General features: G+C 42.3%; 1 protein-coding gene across 1 annotated transcript; it reads right to left on the reverse strand.

Annotated features, from left to right (window-relative positions):
• Window positions 1-1,429: 1,429 nt before the first annotated feature.
• LOC104452440 lies at window positions 1,430-2,927 on the reverse strand. Its single transcript, XM_039316935.1, has one exon. The coding sequence runs from the start codon at window positions 2,925-2,927 to the stop codon at window positions 1,614-1,616; it is 1,314 nt and encodes a 437-aa protein (XP_039172869.1). The 3' UTR covers window positions 1,430-1,613.
• Window positions 2,928-18,859: the final 15,932 nt, after the last annotated feature.

Here is an 18,859-nt window from a genome sequence, read left to right on the forward strand (position 1 = left end):
CTCTATTGATAATTCACACAACGATTTTCTTTCTTGACATAAAATCTCATGAAATTCTTGATTTTGCTGTCTAAAGCCCATTCTCAAAGCCGAACCAAATGAGGCCAGAATCGGTCCAAATGCATTGGAGTTTGGTGTATATTTTGGGGTTTGGACTTTTGAGGAACACTAGGTGGCCTTGGGCCTCCATGAATCTACAATTAGTGATCTCTCCTGCCTTGTGGGCCCTCGCCCAGACATTGGGACTCAAAAGCCTCTGGACTCCATATGTTTCTATCAATCTATGCGGTTCAGCTCGAGATGGAGCTAGCGGGTACTTCCTGGCGCTTGTAGCTAGACCCATCAAAGTAGGTTCTTGACCCATTTTTTAACTTATACAAGTGTTAATTAAGTCATAAATTAGTTAGTTATATTAAGTAAATGAGTCGTAAATTGGTTTAAACATAATATGAATGTTAAATGAGTCATATACAAATTTACAATTTATTTAAACTCACTCTAGTTCTATGACTCTTTTCATTTCTTATCCCATTTTCTCCGTCTCGCATTTGCTCTTTCCACATTTTCATCTTAATTTGGATATTATATTTCAACGATTAGGTTAAATATTAAAGTGTTTTAATAATATGAATCAGATTGAATATGAGTCGGGTGGAATATAAATTACTCAATTTGTATTGCATGAAAATGTAAATCCAATGGTTGATATAGTTGTTGAGTTTCATAAAACGCATGTTTGATCTTTTAACGGATATGGATGTAGTGTTTTATTTGTGGTAGAAATAATTGTGTCCAAAAATTCATGTAGAATTAGTAAAGATGCAAGTGGAGTTCGCATTTGATAAGGTTGACGACCATGGCAAGAGCTCTTGAGAGGCTGTAAGACAGTAGCAGCAACATTAATATCAAGCTTTAATGATGTGATTGTGATTTAACTTATACATCAAGCCAAGATGGATATTTGTCAAGCTATTTAAGTAAGGATCCTTGTGCACGTTGGTGCCCAAGGTGGTTTTGAACTTTTTGAGCGTGAGAAGGAAGGGGGCATAAAACTAGGAAATCGGGATCTGACTTTGACCAAGGGCGCTTTGCTTGTTTTATATTATAAATATTCCTCTCTCGTCTCGTCAGATGGCAAATATCGTGGGCCTTCGTGCCCTGAGCATGTAAAGAAGGGGTGGATTTCATCAAGTGGAAAATGCCATCATCGAAAATGGCATCGACAAGAGGCTCTGAGTCTACGAGTCGCCAAGGTATTCTTGTGCTGAGAATTTCATGTATTCTTGAAAGAAAGTTTTGTACGAAATTATGCGAGGCTCGATACTATAAAGTAGTTCGGGCACTTCAAGTAACAAATCCAGACAACAACAGTCATGAGCTTTTGAATGGAAGCATATGAAGTAATTCGTGCACTTCAATCCTTCGCTAATAATGAATTTGCAAAATTTCAGGGGGGTAAAACTCCTCGGAGCGTACGATCGAACCTGTGTCGTACGCCTTGCCAACCCCAGATGATGATACAAGAAGTAAAGTTCTGGTGACATCTAAGCTCAAGGAAGAAATGCAACAAAGGAAGCAAGTCGATCTATGAGGACTGTGTAAAAGCATGAAACTCATGTCCTGGGCTTCTCCAAGAGGGCGGAGAAGTACCACTCGTTCTTCTGCGGCCCCCGGTCGACCTTCCTCCCGGCGTTCCACCTCAGCTTCTTGAACCCGACCCGCTCCATCATCGGCACGTACGTCCCGTTCAGCTGCGGCCCTTCGCAGAAGAAGTGGTCGAGCCAGAACAGCCCGCCCGGCCTCAGCACCCGGTAAATATCGTACAGCGCGAACTCCAGCATCGTGTCCGGGATCCAGTTGCTCAGCACGTGCATCGAGTGCACTATGTCCAGCGTGTTCTCGAAGAAGGGCAGCCTCTGGGACACGCTCATGTGCATCGAGATGAGCCCTCGGGACGCGATGAAGCTGTTGAACGGGCCGTCCAGGTTCATCGTGGTGGTCACGATGGTCACGTTGCGCTCCCTCATCCTGGCCGCGAACGTCCCGCTCCCGCCCCCGATGTCCAGCCCGATGCGCACCGTCCCTCGTGGCCTGGTGGCCAGGACCTGGTCGATCCCGTAGTCGAGGATGCCGTTGTCGTACATCCAGCGGTGCTTCTCTCGACCTTCCAGGTCGAAGCAGTCCTTGCAGTCGAAGTAGCCGGGCTGCTTGTTGCGGTCGACGAGGCACTTGTAGCTCTTGCACGTGTACGCGTCCCACACGACGCTCGAGTCGTGCGGCGTCGTCCACAGGGACTGCGGGAACGGGGTCGGCTCCACGTACTTGGCCCGAGACTTCGGATGGCATCGCCGCCGCGGGAGCGGCTCGCACCCCTTCAGCAAGAAGCGCTGCGCGAACACGTCGTCCACGGGACACTCGCCCCCGACCTCGTACGACATGTACTGGGCCAGCTCCTCCTTGAACCTCAGGCACGCGACCCCCACAGGCGGGTGCAGCATGTCGGACCCCATCCTCGGAGAGTAGCCGAGCGGGAGCTTGTGCGGGGCCACGGCCAGCTTCACCTCGTCCGGGAGATCACCACCGTCGTGAGGGCGGCCGCGGGAGCGGGCGAGCTCGGCGAGGAGGGCCTTGACGAGGGAGTCGGAGGAGGCGAGCTGGCGGTGGAGGTCGGAGACGCGGGAGTGGGTGTCGGCGAGGTGGGCGCGGGTGGAGTTGAGGTGGGCCAGGAGGGAGGTGTCCCAGGCGATGGGGAGGGAGAGGCGGCCGAGGTCGAGGCGAGAAGGTCCGGAGGCGAGGAAGTAGAAGGTGAGGAGGTTGGTGAGGAGGACGAACGCCGCCATCTTGAGCTTGAACTTGAACGCGGCCGCCCTCGGAGACGGCGGCGGGTGGTAGTGGGACTGCTTCTTCGGACTGTCCGCAGCTCCCATCGCCGTCCCGATCGGTACGAATCTCTCTCCTTCTCTTCTCTTCTCTTCTCTTCTCCTTCTGACAGAAACTAGAGGAAGTGAAGTGACAGTGCGAGGGAGTGAGAGCAAGCACAAGGACTAGGAGTTGGGAAGTGTAGTATTCAAAAGGGGAACACAGCACGAGGCATTTAAGAAAGGTAAAAATCTTTGATGGATCCGGTGCACGACGGGACTTCGTTAATTGTGATCCGGCGTTCGGGGCGTGCGATCGGCTTTTATTAAAATATGATAGAAAGGAAGAAAGACGGTGATGTATCCAAATAATAAAGAAAGAAAGAGATGCCGTTCGTCATGGAAAATAAGTACGGCGGATCTCAATCTCGTTCTCTCCAATAAATGCAGTTTGCTAGACCCAAATTTGTCAACCCTTCCTCCTTCAATTCTTCCCTGGAGAGATACTCTTGTCATCTCATGGGTCTGCACTCCCCCACCTCCTTTCCGAGTTCTCCATGCACTAGATTCATATTTCAGAGACATTTTTTTTTACGAGATCAAAGAAAATAAGGGCGCGTTTGTTTGTGTTTCTTTTTAAAATGTGTTTCAGGACTATTTCTTCCGGAGAATAATTTTTAATCAAAAAGACGCGTATTGTAAATTTATTCCGGGAATTAAAAATGAATAGAAACACGTTTATTTTTTGTTTCTTTTAATTTTTTAATATTTTTCTTTTTTCTTCTTTTGGCGGGCCGCCAACCATGGCGGCGACCGGCCGACAAGGGCCGGCAGCCTCGCCTTGGCTAGGCGAGCTCGAGCTTGCCCAGATCCAGCGAGGCTGAGCCTCGCCGGGGGTCGGCGACCAGCCAAAGAAAAAGAAGAAAAAAATAGAAGAAAAGAAATGAAAGAGAAAATTTGTTATTCAAAAGTGTTTCGGAACAAAAAAATAACTTTTTTTTTTGTTTCTTATTTCTGTTTTTGTTTCTTATTTCGTTGTAATTTTGTTCTCGAAACAAAATAGATTTTGAATAAAAACACAAACAAACGCGTTTCGTTCTTAAATTTGTTCATAAACATAAAAAAAAAAAAGAAACACAAACATGCACCTAAGGCCCCGTTTGTTTGTGTTTCTTTTTCTTGTTTTTAAACACTTTTTCTGTTTTTTTTGTTCTTTTGTTCCCAGAACAAAAAAAAAAGAAACAAGAAACACAAATTTTGTGTTTCTTGTTTCGAAACACTTTGAGAAACACTTATTTTTTTTTTTTTTTTCTCTTATTTTCTTGTTCTTTTTCTTTTGGCCGGTCGCCGGCCTCGGCCATGGGCGGCGACCGGCCGACGAGGGGGCCGGCGGCCTCGCCCGCCCACGGCGAGGCTCGCCGTAGCCGGGCGAGGGTCGGCTCGCCATGGCCGGGCGACCTCGATCTCGCCCAGATCCGGCGAGGCCGACCTCGCCCGGCGGCCGGCGAGCCTCGGCCTCGCCCGGGCGGTGGCCCGGCGAGGCCGCGCCCGCCCGCCGGGCGAGCTCGGCCTCGCGGATCAAGGCGAGGCCGACTCGCGCCGGCCCGGGCGAGCTCGATCTCGCCCAGATCCGGCGAGGCCGAGCTCGCCCAGCGGCCGGCGAGCCTCGGCCTCGCCGGATCTGGGCGAGTCGGCGTCGCCTGGCGGTGGCCCGGCGAGGCCGCGCCTCGCCCGCCGCTGGGCGAGCTCGGCCTCGCCGGATCTGGGCGAGATCGAGCTCGGCGAGGCCGACCTCGCGCCGGCCCGGGGCGAGCTCGATCTCGCCGGATCCGGCGAGGCCGAGCTCGCCCCGGGGCCGGCGAGCCTCGGCCTCGCCGGATCCGGGCGAGTCGGCGTCGCCCGGCGGTGGCCCGGCGAGGCCGCGCCTCGCCCGCCGCCGGGCGAGCTCGGCCTCGCCGGATCAAGGCAAGGCCGACCCTCGCCGGCGATCGCCGGCAAGGCCTTGGCCGGCGACCGCCAAAAGAAGAAAAAAATGAAAAAGAAAATAAGAAAAAAAGGAAAAATAAGAAAAAAAAAAATAGAAAAATAAAAGAAATAAAAAAATTATCCAAATTTACCAAACATGTTTCTGTTTATTTTTTATTCCCGGAACAAGTTTACCAAACGCGTTGTTTTGTTGAAAATTGTTCCCCGGAACAAAACACTTTTTTCTATTTCGTTCCCGGAACAATTTTTAAACAGAAACGCAACCAAACGCGCCCTAAGTTTCTAAATAGTTTCTACACCATGTTGCATTTCGTTCGGCCCCTTCACCCAAAAAAAAAAAAAAAAAAAAGAGAGATCTCTAGCATAACCGTATAACGGTACCATAGTTGAATAGGTCTCCTCATGATTTTTATATTTATTTTGCCATTCATAAAATTTATTGTCAACATTCAAATGTGATACTATTACACGTGGTTATATGATTATTTCTCAAAATATGAGATAGAGCACGGATTTTGTGGGATTGATCAGTCGTCATTCCTCGATTTATCGCTGCTAACTCTCGTTAACTCTCGTCTTTTCACTCTCCCTCCCCATCCTCTTTCCCTCTCTCTCTCTCTCTCTCTCTCTCTCTCTCTCTCTCGGCAACGTTCAAGCTTTCTAGAGGACGGAAATGGAAGCCATGAGGACAATCGGTTGGCTCACTGGAGAACATAGACCACTGATGTTCATAGGAGTGGTGTTCGCCGCAGTTTCATTCAAGGTCGGCCTCGATCCACAATTTGCCATAATTTCCACCTTCCCAGTTATCACGACGATTTTTCTTCCTTCCTTTAGCGCCGTGTTATTGCTGCTAACAGGCCTCCCTTCGAGGCACGCAATCTTTCTCTTTACAACAAAGGTGCTACTCTATGTAGCCACTATATCTTCGGCCTTCGCTTATGTCCATGTGGTAAGAGCCACCGCACCGGAGTATTTGGCCGATAATATAGAATGCTGGATGAAGATATGGGTGGGAGTGGTCATCGCGTTCTTGGTGGTGTATCATTCAATGGAATGGCTGCCAAACACCATTTTCAAAAAATGAGTCCCACCGGCAAGGAAGATGTGCTGCCCAGCCGTCAGCATCACCTGATTCACCTATCTATATAATAATTATCCATTTAAGTTGATCTTTGATTCCGTTAAATTCCTGAATAGTAAATGAATCTAAAATCTTGTCTTGCCTTAATTTCCTGGTTATGTCTCTTTAATCCGAAAACTGTATTGATATGGTGTCAACATTGTGAAATTTATTTATGCGCTTTGCCATTTCGGGCGTTCTTCAATGTGGCCTATGCTACCCGGAGGAGAGGTTACTTCCTTTCCAAACAACTGCAACATGCTTTCGCCCTTCATTTCTGTTCCTTCCAAAAACGCAAAATGGCTTCCGAATTTGGTAACTTTCTTCGGACGGGGGGAGCCTTGCGTAGGATGAGGAACTCCTCTCAGTTCCTTCTGGTGTGGTTCGATACTGGACAGGAACATGGCCTTTTATGAAGCTTAGGGTAGATTTCACTTTTGCCACTTATGGATTCTGGTGTCCCATGCTCTGTCATCTTGTCACAACTCCTTCCTCGTACCATGTATTAATGGAAACTTTTAGTACATCCTGCATTTCCATTCCAATCAAAACGAACACAATCGAATGACCCAGCGATGTTCATTGATGAATACACCATATGTACATTTCTAAGTTCCCTATAGTAGGTATCGGTAGTCTAATAAGTGAATAAGCATGGACATTTATCTTCAACCCACTGAACTTTTCAACTTCAACGCTCGAAGTGTAGTTTCCCCTAAAAAAAAAAAATTATATATATGTATGTATACTTCAAAGAGTCGACATTTTTCAGCCGAACAGGACATGAACGGTAGCAGTCTTAGACTTGGAACTTAGCCATAAATTAAAAAAAAAAAAAAAAAAAACAATAACAACAACAACAACAACAAAAGAGCCCATCTCGAGCAATGCAAATAGATGTTGACCTCTCTAGTACGGACGTCGTTACAAAGAATGCCAACCAATTCTTAGAATTTCCAATCCGATTTGCACTCAATCTCCACGCAGTGGTAGCTTCTTCTCCCATAGTCCACGGGAATCCGAGTGCTCTATTACCACCATCCTTTGGCTTTTTACCCTGCAAAGTGCAACTCCACATGCGTCTTCGCTGGAGAAGCAATTAAAGAATACATGAGAAGCCCACTTTTCCGGTATTTGGGCATTTGTACCAAACTCTTTCGTAGCCAGGACTCGTGAAGGTTCAAACACATGAATATAAAGTAGGGAAAAGTACCAAAAAAGTCATAAACATATTGCATTGGTACCAATTTAGTCCTAAACTTTTCAATTGAACTAATTCAATCCTAAACCTTTTACTATAGGTACCAATTTAGTTCATCCGGCCAATTTTGACCGGCCGACACGACGTGGAATTTTTTTATATTTTTTAATTATTTTTTATCAATTTCTTTTTTTGTCTTCTTCCCGGCCACTAGGCGAGGGCCGCGAAGCCCTCGCCCGCCGGCGAGGGTCGTGGCCCTCACCCGGCCTCTCCTAGGGCCGCCGGTGAGGAGGCTTCGCCCGGATCTGGGTGAGGCCAACCTCGGCCGCGGCCCTGGGTGAGGGTCGCGGCCCTCACTCGGCCTTGCCCAAATCTGGGCTAAGCCACCTCGCCTGCAGCCCTGGGCGAGGCCGAGCGAGGGCCGCTCGGCCTCCCCTGGGGCCGCGCGGGCGAGGCTGGCCTCGTCCGAGATCCAGCGAAGCCGCCCGCCGACGGTCGATCGGGCAAGGCCGCCTCGCCCGCGGCCCCTGGGAAAGGCCGGGCGAGCCGGCGAGGGTCGCGGCCCTCGCCCGGTGGCGGCGAGCCTCACCGAGGCTCGCCGGCCAACGCAAGGAAGAAGACAAAATAATAATAATAATAATAATAATAATAATAATAATAATAATAATAATAATAATAATAATAATAATAATAATAATAATAATAATAATAATAAATTTAATATAAAAAATTCGAAAAAATAATTAAAAAATCATAAAAATTGCCACATTAGCATCCGGCCGACATCCACGTCAGCGTCGGCCGGCCAAAATTGGCCGAATGGACTGAATTGGTACCAATATTAAAAGGTTTAGGCTGAATTTGTTCAATTAAAAAGTATGACTGAATTGGTACCAATACAATAGGTTGATGACTTTTTTGGTACTTTTCCCATACAAAGTAGTTAGCAGCGCTTTGATCAAGTTCACAATCACAAAATAGGACAAACTAGGGGTGATTGGTTCAAGAGTGATAAGGTTTGGGAGCTGAAACCCGAAACCCACCATTAGAACCTACCATGTTCACTTGGACCCGATTATGGAACCTACCCTGTTTTTTGGTCCGGTTTCAAAGTCTACTTGAAAAACTTATTTATCTTTTTATTTCTTTTTTTGGTTCAGTTTTTACAGCAAAATCATACGAGGCCATGGTAATGAAATGATTCAAAGTAATAAATTAACAATAGAAATCATAATCCGCCAAAAACAACAAATCCATAAGACATGTATGCAGTCACATACAATTATAAATGATAAAAAGTTCAAACATATAATATAAAACATAAATTTTAAAACACCATTCCCCATTCATCCATAAAAGTTTAAGGTAAGAAGAAAGACCGGTGGGGAATTTTGAGGATGGACAAAGGACGAAAGAGTGTTGAGGTTAGAATTTAGTAGAAAATAAAATTAAGATTTTGGTTTTTAGCTTATAAAACCAATTTTGAAACCGATTTCAAAAGAGGGTGGTTTGGTCCAGTTCCCTAGCGGTTATTCACTGAACCTATTTCCAAACCAGTTACAACCAGTTCAAAAAATTTGGAATCTGTTCCCAGACCAATTCCAACGGAAATCAATTCTTAGATCAATTTTTCAGACAATCTAGTCCGATTCCCAAGTAAAACCGGTTTGGTTGCACGCCCTAGGATAGACAACAATAACCCTGCAAAACCATCAATAGAGAATAGTAAAAGTTAGACGAGCCATAGAGCCTGTTAGAAGTCAAAACTATGCTAGCATGCATCTTCATCATCGTTCTATATTGTAAGGTAAAATTGACAATATTTTCAATGAGGAAAGAAAATGCACTTTCGAGTTTTTGTATTACATCTCGAAATCACTTAAATTAACTTGAAAAAAAAAATTGAGATTTCCTTCGTCTTATTCCCCCCAATGATGCTTAGATAATTATGACAAAATCATCCAAACATACTAATCAAACTGCCAAAATAGAAACGTGTACTTCGAGATCGTAGAGGAAAACATTTAACGTAATTATCGATTTAAATATATATATATATGGGTTTTTGATGGTTCAATGATTGATGTTGGGGACTCTTAAATGTCCATCACGAAAGCCCATGTAATAGTAATAGCCTTATGATATGGCTAAATGAGCATTAATGGCATGGGCATAATGCAATGCATGTCTAGGTAGCAGCTACTTTTATGGGAAAAGCACTAAGACCCTTTTTTTAAGAATAAATAAATAAATAATGAGGAGAGAGACATTTTAGTAATCTGTAATCTTATGTGGCAAGTTTTAGGGCAACACTTAGAGAAGATTTGTAATAATATTTTCGATAAAAAGATAGATCAAGTTGTCAAATGAAGACCAGACTTGATCAGTGAGATTGGTCGACCCTCAAAATTCTCATCCAAGCCCCCATATGATTTTCTATATATTTTACTTCTCTCCTCTTATATTTACATTCAATTACCAAATTGTTAATGTGGGTAGTGGGTTTGCATTTTTACAAAAGATCCAATTACCAATCCATATAATTTCATTTTTATGTGTTCTTCCTTGATCACCTTTGGAGGCGTGCCCTCAAATAAATTTGTGACAAGATAATGGAGTCAAAGAACCCTAACTCGTGCAAGGATCTCCAAGTTCTGGGATTTGAAAAAACTCAACCTAAAAAATCAATTGTGTCGACCAAATTTGAGTCTTTAATTCTGGTTTGAAATCTTAGCAAGTTGAAGTTAAATATTTCTTTTGGAAGAGGATGACTAATATTGCATTTATGGACCAATATGTAAGTTAAAAATATCAGTTTGTAGAATCGGTTAGAAGCAACAGTGATCCCAAATAGAAATATTTACATCGAGAAGTTAAAATTTATTGTCAAAATTGATCCCACCTACTAATTATTTTGCTTATTTCACATAACTGAATTCGTCATCTAAAAAAAATAATGTTTTCTTACTTTACATCAAACGATTATTACGTCAAAGTCGTCTATTGTTCTTCCCCAGTTAGGATGCTTCCAATTACTAAAATTCCGTGGTACCATTCGTGCTCACACAAAGCTAAAGCCCAAAACATATACGCTATGAATCTCGGTTTAGAGAACTCTCGAACTTTTGTGGTTGAATCAAATTACCTTAAGAAAGTGAGCAATGAAAATCTTATACATATTATAGTCATCTTTTTTTTTTTTTTTGGTGACCCAGGGAACCCACCGCACGGCCGGTAGCCGAGGAGTAAACCCTGGGGAGGCACGCAAGAAACCACCACCCACGCACCCCGGGCAAGACATCATGCAGCGCTTCAGCCTCCCTGCTTCGTAGGGGCTTCGAAACTGGGACCTCCAACGTGGAGTCCAGCAGCCCTACCATCCACGCTGCAACGATGGGTGGTTATTATAGTCATCTTTGCTGTGGAGGAAGTAGGAGAAATTCGGAAGACAGGTTTTGACTGCTTTCACCTATGAATTCGAAACAACTTTGAGATTAGTGCTTTAAATAATCATGGTTTCCAGTTCTTCTCTCTTTGCATGAAGCATGAAAACGGTTGAAGCTGTGAAAACATCCCATACATCAGAAATCAAAGGTGGGACTTTTGCATTTGTTACGCTATGTTGTGATCACTTTATGGTGGAGAAATACTTGAAATTAGAAGCTTACAAGTAAAGCAAGGATAGTCAATCAAGACGAGAGAGTGGCAAAGTAAAACCAAAGCAAACGAGAATCCTCTCCAGAGGCGTAAAAGACTGTGGATGCCTAAAATGTATGTGACTACTTTAAACAGGCCCCTTTCCTATGAAGCCCTTCCTCATCTACTCCATTGAAAATTCGCTCGATCATCGGTTGTTGATCGTCTGGCACCATCGATCGGTCATGTGAGTCCTAATTGAGCCCCCTCTATTGACAAGTCACATAATATTTTTCCTTCTTGACGTAAAAAAATACTAATATTGCACGAAATTCTTGATTTTGTTGTCCATGTCGTGGGCCTGTGTGCGTATTATTGTGATGTAGAAGGAGGTGCGATTTCTGAATTAAGGGAGAAATATTTTAAGTTGTTTTTGTTCTTTGAATGGAACATGTCAGTATGAGTGGTTTTCTTCAATCCCCTTCTAAGAATCGGTCCAAATACATTGGAGTGGGCGTATATTTTGGGGTTTGGACTTTTGAGGAATACTAGCTGGCCCTTGGGCCTCCATGAATTTACACTTGGTGATCTCTCCTGCCTCTTGGTCCCTTGCCCAGACATTGGGGCTCAAAAGCCTTCGGACTCTATGTTTTTCTGTCAATCTAGGCGGTTCAGCTCAAGATGGAGTTAGTGGGTACTTCTTGGTGCTTATAGCTAGGCCTATCAAAATGGGTCATTGACCCATTTCTAGACTTTTATGGGAGTTAAATGAGTTAGTTATATTAAGCAATTTGATCATAAATTGGTCTAAATATAATATGAGTCTTAAATGAGTTATAAATAGGTTTACAACTTATTTAGATCCAATCCACTTCCATAACTCTATTTTCATTTCTTATCCCCCTTTACTCAATCTCTCGCTTGCTCACTTCGCACTTTTATCTCAATTTGGATGTTATTTTTTGCAGATTGGGTTAAATATATGGAGCACATCAGGTATAGGTTGAATATGAGTCGAGTCGAATATAAATCACTAAATTTGTATTGCATGAAAATACATTTATTTGAGCTAACCTAACCCACCCGTTTGACAAGTCTACGGAGATTGTAATTCCAATGGTTGATATAGTTGTTGAGTTTCATAAGACGCATGTTTGATTTTATGAGAAATATGGATATAGTGCTTAATTTGCGATAGAGGTTATTATATCCAAAAATTATTGTAGAGTGAGTAAAGGTGCAAGTGGAGTTTGCATTCGATAAGGTCCATGACCATGGCAAGAGCTCTTGAGGGGTTGTAAGAAGGCAGCGGCAATGATGATATCAAGCCTTAATGATGCGATTGTGATTTAGCTTAAACATCAAGTCAAGATGGATATTTGTTGAGCTATTTAAGTAAGGATCCTTGTGCACGTTGGAGCCCAAGGTGATGTGAGCGTGGGAGGAAGAGGACTTAAAACTAGCAAATTGGGGTCTGACTTTGACCAAGGGCTTTGCTTGTTTTATATTATAAATATTCCTCTCGTGTCTCGTCAGATGGTAAATGTTGCAGAGTGGGCCTTCGCTCCCTGAGTGTGCCAAAAAGGGGTGGATTACATCAAGTGGAAAATACCATCGGGAATGGCATCCAAGAGAAATTCTGGATTTATTCGCCAAGGTATACTTGTACTGACCATTTAATGCATTCTTCAGCAAGATTGTAAGAAAGTTTCCTCCAAAATTATATGCGAGGCTAAATACCTTAAAAGATTTTTTGATGTGATTGATGTTGAGATATACTAAGTGGAATGGCAATCCAGCCAATACTCTTGATTATAGTGGATTCTCATGCTTCTCTCCTACAATGTAGGTCAGATTGATCCAACGACATAAGTCCGGTATCCAATTTTATTTTCTTGTCCCGTTTACTATTGTGTGGGACAGCTTGTTTTCCATGGTAACTTACAAATATCTCACCCGGTCACTATATGAGCCATAAGTCTTTGAAACAAATCCAGCCAACAATGGTCATAAGCTCTTGGACGGAAACGAAGGGCGCTTCAATCCTTCGCTAATGATGAATTGGCAAAATTTCAGCAGAGTAAAACTCCTCAGAGCGTACGGTCGAACCCGTGTCGTCACCACAACACAAAGAAGCGATGCAACAAAGGAAGCAAGTCGATCTATGAGGACCGTGTAAAAGCATGAAACTCATGTCATGGGCTTCTCCAAGAGGGCGGAGAAGTACCGCTCGTTCTTCTGCGGCCCCAATCGACCTTCCTCCTGGCGTTCCACCTCAGCTATTCTATCTTTCCTCTTGCTCACCGAGGAACAACTTGCTCACAAGAGCTACTCTTCTCTCAGGCTGCGTTGCCTCTATTCTCTCTTGAAGCTTGCCCTTCTTTCATCTGGTGACTCGTCTTCAGATGCTTCTCCTCTAAGCCTTATATATAGGCTGAAGCTTCACCGCCACACGTCCAGTGGCCGACTTCATACATAACGGACTTCCGCTTACTTCTTGAGCAAGTTGGCAAGTTGCAGTTGCCAAATGGTCGCCAGCTAATCTTCCTTTGCCGACTTCATGCAGTGAAAAAACCTTATCCAATCAATCTCCTTAGCAAGTTAAACTTTACTTGCTTCTTTTGACTTTTTAACCAAAACTCGTCTCTCGTTTTCTTTTGCGTGCGACTGAAACAAGAAAGCTCAAGAGTTCTTCACTTGGGGTTTTAATCACCGCCTTTAGATATCCAGCATTCTCACTGGAATAAGTAGGCACATCAGAGGCAAAGTCCAACTAGAACTTATCTCATTTTCATATTAGGTGTTGACTCCAACATGCTTCACGTTTTAATCTCACGGTTACATATTAGTCTCCTGATCTTCACGAGTATCTGAATCCGTCCTTCCAATACATTGCAGATCTCTAAATTCAAATGGATTCGGTGGGCTGATTCCCCCTACTATTGGTACCCTTTCTAGGCTTTACTGGCTGGATCTAGCCGACAATCAGCTAAGTGGATCTATCCTGGTATCAAATGGAAGCAATCCTGGCCTTGATATGCTACTTCACATGGAGCACTTGTATGTGCATGTCTTCCAGTTTATTGTCTCGCTGAATCTGGGAACTTTCAGTTTTGTTGTGTTATCCGACTAATCTTCTGCTTCATGCGGTCATTTTGGACAGAACTGACTCTCGGGCACAATTCCGTCCCAATTATTCAGTTCTGAGATGCGTCTCATACATATTAAGTTCTGATAATCCAATAGGCCGCTGCATCAGGTCTATCCATTGTTTCCTTGAGGCTTCTCAAACCTTATCTAATGAAAGATCCTCTCGCTATTGGCTCTTGTAGGGGTTTATGCTTTTCGTCAAAAGAAAAGAGCAGAAAAGGCTACAGAGCAAAGCAGCCCTTTTGGTATGGGCGGATTCACTGCAGACTTGCCACTTAGCTTGTCTCTGATTCTGAAAGTGAGTCTCAATCAAATGGAAATGCAGTAAACTGGGACCCGAATAAGAGCGGCGGCGGCATCCCCCAACTCAAAGGAGCAAGATGGTTTTCTCTTGAAGAGCTAAAGAAATACACCAACAACTTCTCAGAAGCCAATGAAATTGGATCTGGTGGCTATGGAAAGATTTACTATCTTGGCTCTCAAGTTCTATTTAAGAGAAACCTCGACTAGCATGCTCTTGCTCCTATACTCTTTATAATGTACCCAGAGCCTTTCGCTGCAGTCCTCATATTAACAAGAACAATCTTCTGTATAAGTGCCATTTATTCGCCACCTTGTTGGAAGCATAGGCTCACTGAATGACAAATGACCGTTACTGAGTTTGAAATCTTCTGCTAGAATTTCACATGATCAGATAAGGGCTTCTTAGACTTGACAAAACCAGATGTGAGTTTGCTTGTACAGAGAAAAAGTAAAGCTGAGAGCTACACATATGTTTCTTCATAGTTTTCTTCTCTTTCCAAGAGAATCTTACATTTTCACACGGCTTCAAATTTTTCAACTGCTTATCTGATCTGAATATTTCCATTTAAGTTGATCCTTGATTCCATTAAATTCCTGAACAGTAAATGAATCTAAAATTTTGTCTTGCCTTAATTTCCCGGTTATGTCTCTTTAATCTGAAAACTGTATCGATATGGTGCCAGCATTGTGAAATTTCTTTATGCGATTTGCCATTTCGGGCGTTCTTCAATGTGGCCCGTGCTACCAGGAGGAGAGTTTACCTTCCTCTCCAAACCACTGCAACATGCTTTCGCCCTTCATTTCTGTTCCTTCCACAAAATGGCTTCCGAATTTGGTAACTTTCTTCGAACGGGGGGAACCTTGCGTAGGATGAGGAACTCCTCTCAGTTCCTTTTGGTGTGGTTTGATACTGGACAGGAACATGGCCTTTTATGAAGGTTAGGGTAGATTTCACTTTTGCCACTTATGGCTTCTGGTGTCCCATGCTCTGTCATCCTGTCACAATTCCTTCCTCGTACCATGTATTAATGAAAACTTTTAGTACATCCTGTGTTTCCATTCCAAATCAAAACGATACCGATGAGCGTTGATGAACACACCATGTACATTTCTAAGTTCCTATAGTCTGTATCAGTAGTCTAATCAGTAATAAGTGAATGAGCATGGACATTTATCTTCAACCCACTGAACTTTTGAACTTCAATGCCCGAAGCGCAGTTTCCCCTAAAAAAAATATGAAAACTTCCAAGAGCCAACATTGTTCAGCCAAACAGGACATGAACGGTAGGCAGTCTCGAGAAGTGCAAACAGATGTTGACCCCTCTAGTACGTACGTCGTTACAAAGAATGCGAACCAATTCTTAGAATTTCCAATCCGATTTGCACTCAATCTCCATGCAGTGGTAGCTTCTTCTCCCATAGTCCACGGGAATCCGAGTGCTCTATTACCACCATCCTTTGGCTTTTTATCCTGCAAAGTGCAACTCCACATGCTTCTTCGCTGGAGAAGCAATTAAAGAATACATGAGAAGCCGACTTTTCCGATATTTGGGCATCTGTACCAAACTCTTTCGTAGCCAGGACTCGTGAAGGTTCAAACACATGAATACAAAGTAGTTAGCAGCGCTTTGATCAAGTTCACAATCACAAAATAGGACAAACTAGGGGTGATTGGTTCAAGAGTGATAAGATTTTGGAGCTGAAACCTGAAACCCACCATTAGAACCTACCATGTTCACTTGGACCCGATTATGGAACCTACCCTGTTTTTTGGTCCGGTTTCAAAGTCTACTTGAAAACTTATTTATCTTTTTATTTCTTTTTTTTTTTGGTTCAGTTTTTACAGCAAAATCATACGAGGCCATGGTAATGAAACGATTCAAAGTAATAAATTAACAATAGAAATCATAATCCGCCAAAAACAACAAATCCATAAGACATGTATGCAGTCACATACAATTATAAATGATAAAAAGTTTAAACATATAATATAAAACATAAATTTTAAAACACCATTCCCCATTCATCCATAAAAGTTTAAGGTAAGAAGAAAGACCGGTGGGGAATTTTGAGGATGGACAAAGGACGAAAGAGTGTTGAGGTTAGAATTTAGTAGAAAATAAAATTAAGATTTTGGTTTTTTAGCTTATAAAACCAATTTTGAAACCGATTTCAAAAGAGGGTGGTTTGGTCCAGTTCCTTAGTAGTTATTCACTCAGAACCTATTTCCAAACCAGTTACAACCAGTTCAAAAAATTTGGAATCTGTTCCCAGACCAATTCCAACGGAAATCAATTCTTAGACCAATTTTTCAGACAATCTAGTCCGATTCCCAAGTAAAAACGGTTTGGTTGCACGCCCTAGGATAGACAACAATAACCCTGCAAAACCATCAATAGAGAATAGTAAAAGTTAGACGAGCCACAGAGTTTGTTAGAAGTCGAAACTATGCTAGCATGCATCTTCATCATCGTTCTATATTGTAAGGTAAAATTGACAATATTTTCAACGAGGAAAGAAAATGCACTTTCGAGTTTTTGTATTACATCTCGAAATCACTTAAATTAACTTGAAAAAAAAAAATTGAGATTTCCTTCGTCTTATTCCCCCAATGATGCTTAGATAATTATGACAAAATCATCCAAACATACTAATCAAACTGCCAAAATAGAAACGTGTACTTCGAGATCGTAGAGGAAAACATTTAACGTAATTATCGATTTAAATATATATATATATATATATATATATATATTTATATATATATATATATATGGGTTTTTGATGGGTCAATGATTGATGCTGGGGACTCTTAAATGTCCATCACAAAACCCATGTAATAGTAATAGCCTTATGATATGGCTAAATAAGCATTAATGGCATGGGCATAATGCAAGGCATGTCTAGGTAGCGGCCACTTTTATGGGAAAAGCACTAAGACTTTTTTTTTTAATTATGAGGAGAGACCCATTTTAGCAATCTGTAATCTTATGTGGCAAGTTTTAGGGCAACACTTAGAGAAGATTTGTAATAATATTTTCGATGAAAAGATAGATCAAGTTGTCAAATGAAGACCAGACTTGATCACTGAGATTGGTTGAGCCTCAAAATTCTAATCCAAGCCCCCATATGATTTTCTATATATGTTACTCCTCTCCTCTTATATTTACATTCAATAACCAAATTGTTAATGTGGGTAGTGGGTTTGCATTTTTACAAAAGATCCAATTACCAATCCATAGAAATTCATTTTTATGTGTTCTTCCTTGATCACCTTTGGAGGCGTGCCCTCAAATAAATTTGTGACAAGATAATGGAGTCAGAGAAACCTAACTTGTGCAAGGATCTTCTGGCATTTGAACAAACTCAACCACAAATCAATTGTGTTGACCAAATTTGAGTCTTTAATTCGGGTTTGAAATCTTAGCAAGTTGAAGTTAAATATTTCTTTTGGAAGAGGATGACTAATATTGCATATATGGACCAATATGCAAGTTAAAAATATCGGTTCATAGAATCGGTTAGAAGCAATAGTGATCCTAGATAGAAATATTTATAGCGAGAAGTTAAAATTTATTGTCAAAATTGGTCCCACCTACTAATTATTTTGCTTATTTCCATAACTGAATTCGTCATCTAAAAAAAAAAATGTTTTCTTACTTTACATCAAACGATTATTATGTCAAAGTCGTCTATTGTTCTTCAGCTAGGATGCTTCTAGTTACTAAAATTCCATGGTACCATTCGTGCTCACACAAGGCTAAAGCCCGAAACATATTCTATGATTTAATACACTATGAACCTCGGGTTTAGAGAACTCTTGAACCTTTGTGGTTGAATCAAATCACCTTAAGAAAGTGAGCAATGAAAATCTTATACATATTATAGTCATCTTTGCTGTGGAGGAAGTAGGAGAAATTCGGAAGACAGGTTTTGACTGCTTTCACCTATAAATTTGAAACAGCCTTTGAGATTAGTGCATTAAATAATCATGGTTTCCAGTTCTTCTCTCTTTGCGTGAAGCATGAAAGCGGTTGAAACCGTGAAAACATCCCATACATCAGAAATCAAAGGTGGGACTTTTGCATTTGTTACGCTATGTTCTGATCACTTTATCGTAAAGAAATACTTGAAATTAGAAGCTTACAAGTCAAGCAAGGATAATCTCTATCAAGACGAGAGAGTGGCAAAGTCAAACCAAAGCAAACAAGAATCCTCTCCAGGCGCAAAAGACTATGGATGCCTACAATGTGTGCGGCTACTTTAAACAGGCCCCTTTCCTATGAAGCCCTTCCTCATCTACTCCATCGAAAATTTGCTTGATCATCAATTGTTGATCGTCTGGCACCATCGATCGGTCATGTGGGTCCTGATTGAGCCCCCTCTATTGACAAGTCACATAATAGTTTTCCTTCTTGACGTAAAAAAATACTAATATTGCACGAAATTCTTGATTTTGTTGTCCATGTCGTGGACCTGTGTGCGTGTTTGTGTTATTGTGATGTAGAAGGAGGTGCGGCTTCTGAATTAAGGGAGAAAGATTCTAAGTTGTTTTTGTTCTTTGAGTGGAACATGTCATTAGTATGAGTGGTTTTCTTCAAT

Source organism: Eucalyptus grandis, chromosome 7 (genome assembly GCF_016545825.1).
Source record: "Eucalyptus grandis isolate ANBG69807.140 chromosome 7, ASM1654582v1, whole genome shotgun sequence".
Classification (NCBI taxonomy): domain Eukaryota; kingdom Viridiplantae; phylum Streptophyta; class Magnoliopsida; order Myrtales; family Myrtaceae; genus Eucalyptus; species Eucalyptus grandis.

Bases quoted from the DNA above. Each gene is read 5' to 3' on its own strand.
- LOC104452440 (XM_039316935.1), bottom strand. From the start codon at position 2,927: ATGGGAGCTGCGGACAGTCCGAAGAAGCAGTCCCACTACCACCCGCCG.